At 52.1% G+C, this 14,872-nt stretch overlaps 4 protein-coding genes across 4 annotated transcripts; 3 read left to right on the plus strand and 1 right to left on the minus strand.

Annotated features, from left to right (window-relative positions):
- Positions 1–4,061: 4,061 nt before the first annotated feature.
- On the minus strand, positions 4,062–4,391 carry V8C40DRAFT_249769 (uncharacterized protein). Its single transcript, XM_083216825.1, has one exon. The coding sequence runs from the start codon at positions 4,371–4,373 to the stop codon at positions 4,173–4,175; it is 201 nt and encodes a 66-aa protein (XP_083071816.1). The 5' UTR covers positions 4,374–4,391; the 3' UTR covers positions 4,062–4,172.
- Positions 4,392–8,445: 4,054 nt separating this feature from the next.
- Positions 8,446–11,274, plus strand: V8C40DRAFT_49852 (Zn(II)2Cys6 transcription factor). The gene is made up of 8 exons (XM_083223038.1): positions 8,446–8,770; positions 8,823–8,898; positions 9,013–9,045; positions 9,123–9,164; positions 9,227–9,529; positions 9,651–9,878; positions 9,951–9,987; positions 10,092–11,274. The coding sequence occupies exons 2-8, from the start codon at positions 8,864–8,866 to the stop codon at positions 11,133–11,135; spliced, it is 1,722 nt and encodes a 573-aa protein (XP_083071817.1). The 5' UTR covers positions 8,446–8,770; positions 8,823–8,863; the 3' UTR covers positions 11,136–11,274.
- A 1,242-nt stretch (positions 11,275–12,516) lies between these two features.
- Positions 12,517–13,147, plus strand: V8C40DRAFT_249777 (uncharacterized protein; the record flags this gene model as incomplete). Its single annotated transcript, XM_083216826.1, has 1 exon — positions 12,517–13,147. A coding segment is annotated over exon 1 (167 nt), but the record flags the coding sequence as incomplete, so codon positions are not given.
- V8C40DRAFT_249778 (uncharacterized protein) lies at positions 13,012–13,410 on the plus strand. The gene has a single exon (XM_083216827.1). The coding sequence runs from the start codon at positions 13,180–13,182 to the stop codon at positions 13,390–13,392; it is 213 nt and encodes a 70-aa protein (XP_083071819.1). The 5' UTR covers positions 13,012–13,179; the 3' UTR covers positions 13,393–13,410.
- The last annotated feature ends 1,462 nt before the right edge of the window (positions 13,411–14,872 follow it).

Here is a 14,872-nt window from a genome sequence, read left to right on the forward strand (position 1 = left end):
GGGGCTCGCACATTCTTGCAGCCTCTCGTTATGCGACCTATGACCGGGAGATACCTAAATGATGATGGCTGACGCATTGATATCCCGCACCTTGGCCTCACATCACACAGATCACTGTGCATGCGCATGTAGACCATCATGCATTGCATCGACCTACTTCTTCAACCCTGCAGGGTAGCATAAGCCAACCAGCGTCGACAAAAGCAGTACATGGCCCTCGCGAGAAACCAAACTATCGAAAAGGCTGTGCGAGCACCAGTAACAACTTTGTCGTCTTTTGTGGCGTTCCGTGAGGTTCCCTTCCTATTCTCACCGCTCCATGTCGTGGACCGTTGCCAAGCGAGCTGAAGCATCTTCTGATAGGATTCTCCAAATGCACGCTCCCGCCCAGTCGTCAGACAATGACCGCATCCCCCAAGCCAAATGATTGGGGAGGCGGATCTAGTTGCAGCGGCCACATTCCCATCCTTCCGGCTATCGCACAGGTACGTAATAGGACATCCTTGTCACGGTACAAGTGCTGGCGGGCGGCAACACAATCTGAAATCTCAACATCCACCTCCTCTCTCCAAGTGAACAGTGTGCTCCCTGTGGGGGGAGGAGAAACGTAGGACAGCGAGGGCACGTGTCCATGTTGCGTTTAATAAGCACTTATGGTTATAGTATCACTTTGAGTCTCATTTCGGAGATCTAGAATCTTGTCCCAGCCTTAGTTGGGTAAATCGTGATGCTGCTAGGTCGAGGGCGAAAATGTGAGCCCCATAGACTTGATTCGAGGGAAGAAAGAGGAAAAGGCCGGCGTGATACCTAGCGAGACTTTTCCATATTCGAACAGCACAAGCCCACGTCCGGATATCGGCTACCCAAAGCTGCAAAACCAGGCTGGGGAGCTTTGCCCATTCTCTCGTCGTCGTTCGATCGCCCTGTCACTCTGTCGTACCGATTTTGTAAGCTTCGGTACAGCATGCAGCGAGATATCTTTAGCAACAAGCCAATAGGTGTCCCTTCATTGGACATCGCTTTGCCCATTAGCGCACACGTGTCGCTGCAAAGTGAAGGATTGCCGAGACACAATGTGCGAGTCGTTCTCTCGGTGGCGAGCCATGAAACGTTGCAGTTCTCCTCTTTTTCTTTTGACTTCAAACTACTTTGTCCTCTCGCCCTTTTCCCTTAATCCTCCTCCAAATTTCCCTTGCTTCTGGCTCGTTGGGTCGGCTGTGGCTTTGCCTCTTTTTTTCTTCTTTCGGCCCGCTGGCCTTGGCGGAAGTAAGTATGAGGAGCTTTTCGCTAGCCTCTATTAGCCCTTGCCGCGACCCTTCAACAGTCTCAGGGTACAGAGCCCGTACCCCAGTATTACTCCGTTTGCTCACTGCCACCATTCCACGCACGGCGGAGTTTTATCATGGTGCTTAATTGTTCCTCTTAGCAGCGTTATAGTGCGTTCATCATTGAGGGAAAGGGAAAAGTCGCAAACGCTTATTTGGAGCACAACCAGCCGACGTCATTCCAAATTGTCACAAGCCTCGATAGGTTTTGGGAGCCTCGGCGCTTTCCAGCCCCAGTGGTCCTCTTTTTTTCTTCTCTTTTTTCTTCTTTTTCCTCTTCCGCGCGCGAGTTGAGTGGCTGATCTCCGGTAGTCAAACTTTATCCCATTGTCCGCATAAAAGACATTGAGTAATACTCCGTAGTCATCAATCTGACAATAGTAAACGCCTCCGGTGAAAAGGACTTCTGTAGTGTTTCTGCATAGTACGGTAGGGCTGTGCCAGTTGTAACGAGTATGGCTTCTCAGTGTCAAAATCCATCTCTATCGAATCGCATGCCTCCTTCAGGGAATGTTATGCAGCCCGGCAGTGCGGAAATACATCCTGTGGCGCGTCAAAGCTGGTCTTGGCAGCGCTCGCAGTATGTAAAGGTGCAGTCAAAAGTACCTACTTGACTTGCACAGCCTGGTTGCCGTCTGACTCGCTGAGTTGCCATCTGACCCCCAATGCCAATTGAAGTTGACATTTTGCGGTTAATATTGCCGCAAAATATTCGGTGGGCAATGAGCATTGGGAGAGTCTGTTAGTGCCGTGCAAATATGAGCATCTCCCACTTGGCGGACAAATTACCCTATACATCTGCGAGTAGTGGGCGAAGATGGTAGGATTGACAACATCAAACGGTGGCTCGCATCGTGAAGCCAACGATGGCGAAACATGTTACGCCAAAGACTTGCTCCTAAAAAGAGAATTGCCTGGTACGGCCTCAAGGCGGGTCGCTGCGTCCTCCCCAGCGGACCTGGTTGGTGAAGATGACTTGAACATTCGTAATTGTCATGATATCCAATGACACGGGTGAAGCAGCACCTGAGTAGATCGTCGCAAATCTCCTGCATTGATTACGGCAGCAGAATTGGGAGATTGCAGATGCCACCATCCCTAATAATGGAAACATCCAATAGGGCAACAAGTTTCGAATAACACGAGCCTCTCCCTTCCATCCTTGTGGGCATTTTGCAGCACAGCTTTCGCCAGTCTGACTAAACTGTGGCTGATGAGACTGGTTGAATACACCGAACGGTCGGCCCAAATAGGGGCGGCCATGTTACTGGCGCGGAGAACGGGTTGATGCAGCCCCAGAGGCCATTTTAGGACACGAGGTTTTAGAATCTCCTTCGCGCCCACGATAATCTCGCTATAAATTAGATCTATACCTGTTCCTGAACGTTTTGGCAGCAACCCTAGGTATCCCCTGGGATTTGCTCGGGTCTTTGCTCGGGGACTCGGGTGGGCCCATGAAACGTGTTTTTCTTCTTTCCTTTCTTTCAGCTCGGGGTGGCTTTGAAGGCATGAAGCTCGGATATCCAGTCGTTTCGATTGTATGTATCATCGTATGACTTGAATGCTGTCTAATAATACTTCAAAGTACGAAATAGTAATAAGAGCCGTGGTGATAATAATAGCAGCCCGTATTAACACCATACACAACGTTGAGCTCATCACTGCTGCACGGAATAAGGCGCAGCGACGTGCATTCATGAACGTTATGCCTTGTGCTAGATCAGGGAGCGTCTCGCCGTGCACTCCATAGTATGGGCCTGCGGTTGCTCTCACCAACGGGCTTGTAGAGTGATTGTACTGCTTTTGGTCTGTTGAAGATTGCATGGTACTGTAGTAGTAGACGTCATAGAAGTAGAAAGCAGTGCATAGTACCAGATGGAGTGGTGCATCAGATGCCACGTGCCCCCTTTACCAGCAAAGCCATCTGCCGGGATGCCACTTGAGGAATGAGACCAGCCCACAATATTTGTCACAAAAAGCTGAGAAATGCATCATTAACCACTCGACTGGGTTATGAAATGTTGGCCCGGAAATCTTCTTGACCTGATTGCATTCTATCGGTGTCTAAATCGAGACTGATAAAAATGGAGCTCCGGCATTGGGCATATGGCTGGTGCGTTTGGGCCGATGGCTAACACCGTGCCCCGGTAGCAGATTCCCTTGGGATATCAATTTTGGAATATGAGAGAGATTGGTTGCAGAAAGATTCCAAGGACTAATCGTTGGCTGCCTCCGTCGTGAATCTCTTTTCTGGACCCTTAATGCGTCTGTCTTTGCTCAGCAGGGGCTGCGGATGAAGAGCCGAGCCTCTCAGCCTAGCCTCCATACGAAGCGTGTTTTCAGGGCCCAGGGTTGTTGCTGCTTCTTGGCATACCGTGACAAGTTTTGCGCGACCAAGCGCGATGCTAAGCTAAGAAGGCATCCTAACTGCTGAAGGAAGAGTGCGGCCTCGTATCTTTGAATAGTGAGACGATTAGACAGCGCCCAAGGCTGTCGCTCATTTCCTGCAGATCAGGAACGCGCTCGATCACGGCGGGGCCAGGTGAGGAGCGTGGCTGAGATGTCATGCAATTATGCTAGCAAGGCCAGCCAACCACAATGGCGCTCGTACGGGTAAGTAACCTATTCAGGATGGCAAGCTGGGGGAGTCGCTGAATGACTCGATGCGGCTGTTTTTTGTCATTTATCCTAGGGGCCAGCCTGCCACTCAATGAGAAGCGCTCCGCCAGCGCGAATGCCTTCCGCTTTTGTTTGTCCGCTTGCTTGTCTGTCTCTGCTGCCTCGGCATGAATACCGTACAGGCTCAAGCATTCAATGCCGTGGGCATGGGGCGCGCGGAGCTGGGGATCACCCTTTGACGGGACTCGGGACGGAGAGTACTTGTACGGAGTACATGAGCTCCATACGGCCGCTCCATAGCATCGCTCGGCCGATAGCTGTACCTGTACAAGTGTCAACTGGCGCGGCTGCCGATATCCGCGGTAGGATCTGCATGCAACAGGCCCTGTTCGCATATTGGAGGGGATGTACGGAGTAGCACTGCTCCATTGTTGTATATGCCTGTACAAGTAGCAAGACGGCCGCTAAGTTCTGACTGGCTTCTCGAAGACGAGGATTCGGGGATCAGCAGCGTCAGCCAAAGGACACATGTCGATGCAAGGTTCTGTTCTAATTCTGCTTACTCGTACTGGCTAGTGCTCGCACAGGCAGAAAAACTGATGCAGAGATCCAAGCGGGAGAGTTTTTCCGGCTCAGGGTTCCCGTTTGATTAGGTAGATAGGCGAGGCCGCAGGATAATCACCGTCACTGGACGGTACGGATACAAGTGGGCGCCTGGCAGTTGAGAATACTCCGTAGCACGAGGGCACGAGGGCACTTTCGTAACGTTAACCCGGCAAGGAGCGCACTGACCAGAGGCGTTTGAGATCACAAAGTGTCATGAAGCAGCTGAGCGAGCTTCGCCTCAACGCCTCCAAGCCAAACAGACGCCGGCCGCTTGGGTAAGACCGAGCGTGGCGCGCCGGCGTTCAAGCAGCGGTTGTGGCCGCAGAACGGAGATGTTTGGCGCGAGCAAGCCGCTACCAGCACTTCACTTCATACACAGGACCAGCAACCAGCACCAGCACCATCCCGGACCCAGCTCCCACTCACTCCCTCTCCCACTCCCACTGCCGGGGTCTCCTGGCCAAACAGCTGCTGTCCGGTCTTGTCTGCTTGACACCGGCTGTGGAAACGTGGAGCGCATTGCCCAACTCGGTGTTAACTTGGACGACAGGGAACACTCAATGCATCAATTGGGCGGCATACGAATAAAGGAGCAGCAAAAGGAGTCTGCAACAGGAATGCAGCCGGATACTCCGTCGCTCGATTCTTGTCCATCAACGTTTGCCCAGCCAAGCCGGTGCCGAAGCCTCCGTGGCGGCCATGCCTGAGCAGCCGGGGCAAAGCGTGGAAGCCAAGGTACTGACGATAAATAATGGAAACTTGACTTTCGGGGATGGCTCCAGTCTTTGGGTGGATACGTCGAGCGCTAATCGCTGGAACATGCCGTTTTCTGCAGCATCTGCCGCGGTGAGGTGAGCAATTCTGGGTACGGTATTTAAATGTGAAGTAGTGGTAAAATGAAATGTTTAGGCCAATGTGGCATGAGGTGAGGCTGCAAGATGTGGTTGAAGCACGAGATGCATTGAGTTGAAGCCGGTGATATCAATTCATATAGGTGGTGATGCTGCTCGCTCCCAAGTTGGCATGCTGGGACCTTATGCGGGCTCTTGGCAGCAGCACCGGCGGCACAGTGTGGATGGGCGCTTTCCCAAAATGGCTATTCGAGGCTGCGTGACGTCGTGCCTGCCAGAGCGGCCATAGAAAGAGGCCAGGTCTGGGCGATGCCAAGATTAGTATAGGTACAGCCCGCGTTTGTACATGAGCATTTCTTTGCACAGGACTTTGCTATGGTTGCCGCACACAGATGCACACAAGACATGTACGAGTACATCGTCCTCCTGCCGAGAACTTGCCCAGGTACAAACGGGTATAGCATTGGGGCCTGGTTCCATGTTCTCTTGCACTTCTCGCGCTTGCAAGGGCCAAAGTGCAGGTGCTATGTAGACTAGAGGCTGCAGGTGCAGGTGCAGGTGCAGGTGCGGGTTCAGGTGCAGGCAGGTGCAGGGCCCGGGACAAGCAACCTCGACCGTGACGACAAATCCACCGCCCAGCCCAGCACAGTACGGACAGCCCATTGGTGCACGGTGCCCAGCCTCTGGTCTGGCGTCTGGTGGGTGCATCTCATCTTGGAAGCCGCCGACTTAAGCTCCCGAAAACTTTTCGGCTAAGCACTACAAGTACTAGCACCGAGATAATGGCGCCATGTCTGGTAGATGAACTCTGGGCTACGGTTGATGGTGCCTAAGATGCTTTTTTCAGCTCTTTGCCATTGTCCATTCGGCGAAAATCATGGGAGGCGAATATCGTGAAACTCAAATCAACTGCTTGACGTTTGACTCTGTCCTTGCATGTGCTACCTAACCTTATGGTATGTACCGTCTCTGAGTGCTGTCTGAGTGTTGCGTCTGTGTTTTGACTTGCTGTCTTGCTTGGTGGCCGTTGATAGTAGAAGACTATTGGCATAGCGCGGCCACTTGCCAGCTCCTTTTCGAAGAGTCTGGGCGCACAAAAACCTTGAGGGCCATACAGTAGTCGACTGGTGAACAAGATAATTCCGTTGCCCCGCGGCGCCGACTCTTCCCACGATGTGCTGGCACGACCACCGGCCAACCAAGCATCTGACGCTCGCCTGATGGCCTCCGAACCGCGCAGCTGTTTCACCCTGACTAGACAGACATGGGGCCTAAAGCTGTCGGATGCGGTGCCATAGCCCAGGAGGCAAGGGTCTGGTAAGAAAAAGCGACGACGACGGGCAGCAGGCCCTCAGTTCCGGCTGGGAGTCGCTACTGGCACTGGCAGCAGAACTACTGCGGTAGCACTCGGTAGCCCGAGCTTGTCTGGTCTGGCTTGGTGCCGTCCCCCACACGCAAAAAGCACTTGACCCTTGTCGCAACCAAGCCGACGGCTCGCCCCAGTTGTTATTTTTACTTCCTTCTGGTGTGCGGGCATCGTGCCATGTGCGTCATGCCTCTTGGGAGCTGTGTGTCTGAGCAGCCAAGCCTCAGAGCCGTCACACCCCTAGCGCCGAGATGCTGAGCTATGCTCTGCTGGGCATCATCATCAATCATCCATCACCCGCCCCCCCTCTCCACCAGCAGCGGTGCCTCTCTCTATGCGGTGCGGTGCTGTGCTGTGCTGGTGCTGTGCCCAGCCCTCTCTGCCGCCCTCTGCCGCTCGTCTGCTGTCGTCTCGTTTGATTTGGTGTGGTTTGGTTTGGTCTCGTCATGGTTCCCTTTGGCATGTTGCCCGTTTGGCTTGGACGCACCGCAGGGCTCGGTCTGGTTTCGGCGCTTTGGTGTGTGTGGGCGAGTTTTGCAAGAGGTCAAGTCGAAATTGTATGGATGGAATATCATGGCGTAGCTGTATCAAACCATGGTGATGTTTTCTTGACGAGTGTACCGGATGAGAGTAGACTGCAATGTTCTTTGATGGCCATCAGATTTGTTTCTGTTCCTCTCCATGAGATCAATTCAAGGTTATCAAGGTGTAGTAGCTTAGAGTAGGGCGTGAAGGTTCACATCAAGGTTGTGCCGCCAAAACTGACTGACACTTGCAAGACAACCGCAGCACAAACAGCGCCCCCACTGACACTGCTAACTGACCTGAGGGCCGAGTCGCACAGCGCGTGGCACCCCCTTGCACCCCCCAGTCGCGGGACATGGCCGCTGGAGGGGCCCTTTTGCAAAAGTAGCCCCAGGTAGCCGCAGTGGTACCTGCTCTCCTGTCGAGGCTAGGCCGGACCCCTAGCTGCCCCCCTCGGCGGACCAACAGGGCTCCGTTAGCACCCAGACCGGAAGGATCTAGCACCACAGGTTCGACGAGGGTCAGGGTAAGACTACCTTGGGTGACCGGCAGGTACCTGGAGCGCTGTAAATGCATGGCTGGCTGTGTGGCTGTAGGGGCTTACAGTATGTTCCCTGGTGCCCTCCAGTCTGTTGGCAACAGCAGCAGCCAGTATTTAAAAATCCCAGTCCCCCATCTGCCTCCCCTCTCCTTCTCCCCTGGTCCACACTCCAAATCATCTACACTCAACGTTCGCTCTCCCACATTCGCTCTCCCAAACAAATCTCCTTAGGAAGTCCTCGTTGACTCCTGTCATTCGCTTTACCGGTGCTCGTTTTCTTTTTGATCCCCCCTCAACCGCCACTCCGTCGCAACCTTCCATCCGCCGACTCCGCCAGAACTCTATTATCCCGAAGTCACAGATCCAACGACAACCACCTTTTGCACGGAACACATCGCCTTGCTATAGCTTCGCTAAGCAAATAACCAAGAGGCTTCGAATCGCGCAAAGGATTCGAAAGGACTAGCAGCTTCGCTACGGTTTCAAGTCTATCCAGGACCGAAATCCAAGTCGCCGTCAATGTCTATCTAAAAGAACATCATCTTCACACCACCACAATCGCTTTCCCACAATCGCTACCAACAAAGAAAATTTATAAAACCAAATTATAAAAAAGAAAACTTTTTTTACGACCAAAACTACTTGCTATTTAATTCGAGGGTTAGGGAGAGGTAACTAATACGCCATATTCGATCGCTACGTTTTTTCAAGAGAAGAGGAATATATATCCACGGGGTATATATATCATCAAACCATTTTAGGAAAAAGAGAAACAGAACAAGAGGGACACAGCACAAACGTCTTGTGCATACCAGCTGCATTCGAGCCAACACTTGATTAAAGCATTCGCATTCACCGGGACATCCGTATTAGTCAATAAGCACGACACTCACTCGTCGTCCAAGCACAGCAATTTCTAGCTGTGTTTTGTTTTCATGTATGTGCCTTGATGACGTCTTCCAGTTGATCCATTTACTGACAACTTCCAGCGGCTCGTCCGCAAATTTCCACGCTTTTTCAATTATCAACAATGGCTGGCCCTGGCGGTGGTCCTCCTCGTCGCAGGTTTGTCTCTCTTACTCACCCAGCACTTACACACATTCACTCCTTTTCACTCAACAAAACTACACTCCCACTCACTTCGTCACATCGAAGCACAAGCTAACTCTCTCATGATAGTCACACCAAGTCTCGCAAAGGCTGTGATACGTGGTACGTAGCAATATTCACGGTTTGCCGAATGGCGACCCTGATCAAGCTCGCAAGCATTGGTCTAACTATGATTCTAGCAAGCGTCGTCACATCCGCTGCGATGAGAGCTTCCCTCAATGGTAAGTTATTGGTGCCGTTTCCCGTTCGGAATTTCTCTTTTTGCTAATACGGGTGTCCTCAGCCGCAACTGCACCAAGCACAAGATCCGTTGTCCGTACAACGATGTGCAGGTTCCTGAGGCTGGTCGCTCAACCACTCCGGACAAGCCCGATCTCATGTGGACTCCCCAGATCGAGGCTGCTATTGCCGAGTGGCAGAGGACTGGCATGTTCCCCTTCCCAACGCTCCGCATCTTCCCAGCTCCCATGCCGCACATGTTCTCCCTTGAGGACCTCCGGTTGATCTACCACGTTGCATCCCTGTACTATCAGCTGGCGGCCTATGAAGCCAACAACTTCACCTTGTGGACCCGTCATATCCCGACGTAAGTTTCCAATAAGAGCGGCTATTTCATCCTTCTCCTTGGATACCACTGCTCTGGCGGCAAGCTTCCGCTGCGAGCGGTAGCACATTGTCCAACACAACGCTAACTTTGGTGTTTCCAGTCTGCTCAAGATCGGCGCGACTACTCCCTATGTGATGCATGCGGTGTTGGCGTTCTCTGCCATGCACATCGCCTTCTTGACCGACTGCCCCCTGGTCGGTAGCATGGCGTTTGAGCATAGAGGCAAGGCCTTGAGCGGTTTGCACACCGCGATTGGTTCCTTCTCTCGCGGTACCTCCGACGCCATCCTGGCGGCATCCCTGGTGCTATCGTGGCAGGCCACCGATTGGTAAGCGCTCTTCCCTTGACGTCTTTGCCCATCTCACAAGCACGCTCAATGGCTAATTGAATGTCCAAACAGGCGCAGCTGGACCCAGCTCATGCAGGGCACCTCGACGGTAAGTTAGTTGTTGGTTGGTGACGAAGAGCCAAGCATTTCATTGGCTTGCCTTGACTGTTCCCCTCCCTTTCCTTTGGAACGTTGACTGATTTTTCTCGGCAGGTGATTGATGCAATGGAACCATGGAAGCACGAGTCTGAGTTCACAGACTTCATCGCGGAGAGCAGCACGTTCCCCACGGCCCCGGCTTCTCCGGATCCTGAACGCCGGGTTCACCAACCCCAGAAGGACGACATTGAGGCCTACCAGCGAACCTTGGAGCAAGTCATCAAGGTTGAGGCTCATCTGAAGCACTACAAGGAAGACACCACTCAGATGCAGCACTTGATCGGCTTCCTCAAGGGCTCTCGCAAGATCAGCCCCACTCTGCCCATCGCCCAACAGTTTGAGCGCCTCCAGCCCCTGAGGACTTGGCTTTTCTGGGTCCCTGTCGGCTACATTCAGACCTACCAGTGCTCCCCCAACTCCCTGGTTGCCATTGCCCACTTGTACACGGCGGCCCTGCTGATGGAGCGGCTCTTCCCCGAGATTGGCGCGGCCTACTTTGGCAGCTTGTCCATGACCCCCATTGAGGAAATCGCCCGGCGGCTCATGTCCATCAATGTCGCGAGCACTGGTGTGAAGAACTCGTACCAGACGCCGCTGACGCTCATGGAGTTTCCCATTGACACCGTCAGTGAGTTCCGGTCCCGCATGGGTTGGATGAGCCCGCAGAGGACCCCCTCGTTCCCTACGTTCCATCCTCCCAATTTCCATATGCGCGAGGAGGTGCCAATGGTCCCTGCCACGGAGTCCTACATGCCATACGGGAACCCTGCCTTTAGCTATAGCGCTGAGAGCATGCCAATGCTCAACAGCCCTACAGCGCCTGGTCCGCATGAGTCCCTCAGCCCGCTGGTCATCTCGTCTCCGTATCTGAGCCATCAGTACCTGAACGTGCCGTCTCCGTCCTTCGGAGTTGCCTACAGTCCGGCATCATCAACCTTTGAGGCGTCCCTTGCATACAGCGACTCGGAAGAGTACGGTGGGTATGAAATGCGAGGCTACCATCCCGGCCATTCGCCCACATTCGAGGATGCGCAATGCGCCGGCAGCAGCAGCTACCCCGTCGGGTTCGTTACTCCCCAGCAGTCCGTGTGGATCTAGTTTCCTCTAGATGGACTTCCCACACACTCGACTCTCCAACCCCGGCTCGAGGAAGCACAATCGGATTGACCGTTGCCACCCAGGAATTCCAGAACTCAATCAGCGTACCCGCCTCCGGATGGTTCATCGATGGCGCCACCCTTTCCGCCAGCTCCATCTCAACCTCAATCTCCGTACCACTACCAGGACACGCTCGGCATGCTTCCTCTTCCTGAGTCTCCGGTTCCGCTGTCTAGCACACCGCATCACCGACACCGTCAGACCGTTTCGGTCTCTTCTACGCCGCACCCTCCGTCTCCGCTGTCACGCGTGCCTTTGACTCCAAGCTCTTCGGGGCTTGATGACAAGGGCAAGCAGCGGGCGACGTGATTGATGGGCGCTCTCTTCCTTCTCTCTCCTCCTCTCCGCGATACACCTCGGCAGCTGGGATCTGCTTTCCTCCTCTTCCTCTTCTCTTGATTTCAACGCAGACGCAAATGTACAACATTCCTTAACACGCTCGCTACTACCATGAATAACAACGATTTAATGGGCCTTGTTTTTGCACCTTCTTTTTTGCTCTTGTCAGCACACTGGCCTGACTGAGCCCAACGCCCGAACGACACTCCTTTAGACATCTCGAGTTGATCTCGATTGAAACAATCCTTTACGACAACGAATAATTACCAACTAACTATTAATGTATTATCTAATACGCGACACTCCTTTCGAAATGATACCCTCCAGCTTAATCGACAATCCTTTAGACGAAGATACCCCCAAACTACGCACACTCCTTTTATGAAATTACGGTTATGACGAACATCTGGTCGACATAGAGTCACTCCTTTCTGGGTTATACAAAAAATGGTAACTGGGCGAATTGAATATCACACTGCATAGCGACTGTTTTTCTCCGTGCTGCAATAGGCACATTGTTGTGGATAGAAATATGGCGTTTTCCCGGCGTTCAAACGAACAAATAGTGGGGAAGTTTTGGATCTTGGTTATGTTTGAACACTTGGCTTTTGATTTATGTTTTGATTTATTTTTGGGAAAAGGCCGCTCGGGGTGAAGACGAAGGCATAAAGTGCCGACGAAGAAAATGGGGGGAGCGTGCCGGGACTTGTGTGTGTTAATAGCTGTTGTAAGCTGCATTGACAATGCTTCAGCGACGATGCTTGAGGATGATTCAAGCTCTGCCTTTAGCAGGCATCTTGAATTGGGATTAATACTATTATGTTCGGTGTGCCCCATGAGTCTCAACTATTGGTTCCATCTTGTCCAAAGCATGACGTGCAGATGCGCATCCCTGAATGTGTATGGGTTTTATTTGGCTTGGCCGCTTACGCGGTGTGTCTGCGAAGGAGCCTTTGCTCCTCCCCTGGTTGGCGTTTCTTTTTTTTTTTCTTTTCATTTTCTTCTCTTCTTCTTTTCCTTTAATTCTTCTCTTTCTTTACCCTTGACAGTTTTCCCCCTTCGTTTCAGTCAGATCGAAGACGCTCTCAAGTGAGTGTGCCTTCGATCTCGATGTCAGCGAGAACCATGTGGGCTCAGATACACCCCAGTCTCGAGCGGTCTCATGCGGCCTCAAGCGGCCTCAAAGCGGTCCTAAGACGGTCCCAAGTGGGATTTTGGAACCGGAATCAAGAGTTCCGCAGCTGGGGGTGACTTGTTGGGCTATCTTGGGGCGGCAAAACAACTTCCTCCCCTTGACTCTGCATTATCTCTCTTTCTCTTCCTCTGTTTTTTGGCCCGGCTTGGTCCCCGTTGCCGCCCCCCATGCTACTTTTTTTTTTCTGTGTGCCCAGCTAACACGCAGGGTCCCCAACTATGACCTTTTGGCGTACATTAGGCGCCCTGGCTTGTGTCCGTTTTTGCGTCTCCTGCAGGTTGCTAGCAAATCGACTTGACACACCCCCTGCGGGAAACGAAACGGTGAGATGGGGGCTGGGCTGGGCTGGGCTGGGCTGGGCTGTTGCTGGGCTGTGTGTCCTTGAAAACGGGCACGAGTCGGTTTGTCTATTTTGGCTTACGGGAACGTTTCTCCTCTGCTGGAGACGGGATGAACTGGACTGGACTTGGGATGAGGGAGCCAATACCTGTATGTTATACGGGGATGCTGGAAATGGTTACTCGTACCACGAGGCAAAACGGGGGCCCTGAGAGACACAGAGGAGAAAAACAGACAAGGACGATTGTCTTTGGTGGCTATGAATTAGGCGATGGCGGATATCCGTCCCGTTCTAGGTCTAGCCCATGGGGTGGACGCTTGTGAATACGAGAAATGGGTGGCAGGGGGGGCCAAGAGAGGAGGGCCCAAACGGTCTATTTATGTACGAATGTACAAAAGTATGCATGGGGTGGTTCATCTCTTTAAGGAAAAAAGAACGATTGAGTTGTTTTTTGTACCGTTTCTCTGTTTGGTAGGGGACAGGTGAATGGTCTTTGTCAGGTTGCCGAGTTAGGCTGGCCTCCATCCCATTATTCACGATGTTGTTTCTGTGCGGTATGATATGAGGGGTGGAAAGACATAGAGAGACTATTGGAATAGAATGACCGTTTTTCTCGTGTTTATAATTAGACTGTTTGGGAAAAGCGTGAAAAAGATGTGGTGATGGTCTTTTTGGTAACGATACTGGCGTCTTTATTTTGGGCAGAGTGAGGAACACGAGATAGTGAGCCAAATACGAGGTTTTTGCGTGTTTTTTACTTGATCGGGATTTTTGGGCAGTCCTGAAATGAAATGAATGAAAAAGGGATAGAAGACGCTCTTGTTTTGGTTTTATTTTTCCTTTTGTTTGTTTTGATGAGTTTGTGGCTTGAGGTTGTCATGGAAGGGGGTTAGAGGGAATCTTCGATTCTGACCTCTTCTCGTGAGTTCGTTTCTCTCTTTTCCCTTGTCCTTTATTGAGATACTGCTTAAATGTACATTGGGCTAACTTTGCCAGACATAGGCCTCCATACGCTGCCCCCGGAAAATCAAACCTCGAAAAATCCAAAGCCTTCGTCGGTCTTGTTCAACATCCTCATCCACGATTCACCCCTTATATCGCCTTCACCATCGACACATCATCATTGATGTATATAAAAAAACACATAAACTAATCTCCCCTTCAGCTTCAGCTTCTGCACCCGTCGGAATAGCCTAAAGACGAGAGATATTCCCTCCGATCCAGCCAAGCAAGATCCTCAACAAAGTACCTCTCCCCCTCGAGCCTTGCTCTTTTCGTCGTCGTTGAGGGACTTTAAGCTCCCCTGATCTACATTCACAAGTCCACCTTGACTCAATAGTCTATATCGGCCGTCGAGAACAACAGACGATCTTCAGAGTCTACGCATCATTGTGTCCGATCCTTTATCGTTCCATCAAACCAGGACAACGAAGCCGTCTCTCCCTCCTCCCCCAAGAACATCGAAACCCGTCTCGGCCGAAAGAAAACCCTACATCTTCAAAGTCACATCTAAACAAAACCAAAGTTCCACTCCCACTCCCCCCCAACCTATACATACCCCTTCTGGATTCCCTTCCCGCTGCCAAGTTCTGCATCTATGCCCGAGGTTAATAGTCGCCACCAAGAAGGGTCCATTAAAGGGGCCCAACCACTAAGCCACTCTGGCAAGTTCGCCATCGAATATCCCAATCAGCAGATGAGGGCTTTTGTCCCGGCGCTTATAGATGTGCTTGCCACTGGGGTTTACATGAAACGTCCGCCTGAGGACTTTCAAAGGGGGGTGGCTCATTCGTAGGTCGTAAG

The sequence above is a fragment of the Trichoderma camerunense genome (assembly GCF_050948025.1).
Source record: "Trichoderma camerunense strain CBS 138272 chromosome Unknown V8C40scaffold_12, whole genome shotgun sequence".
NCBI lineage: Eukaryota > Fungi > Ascomycota > Sordariomycetes > Hypocreales > Hypocreaceae > Trichoderma > Trichoderma camerunense.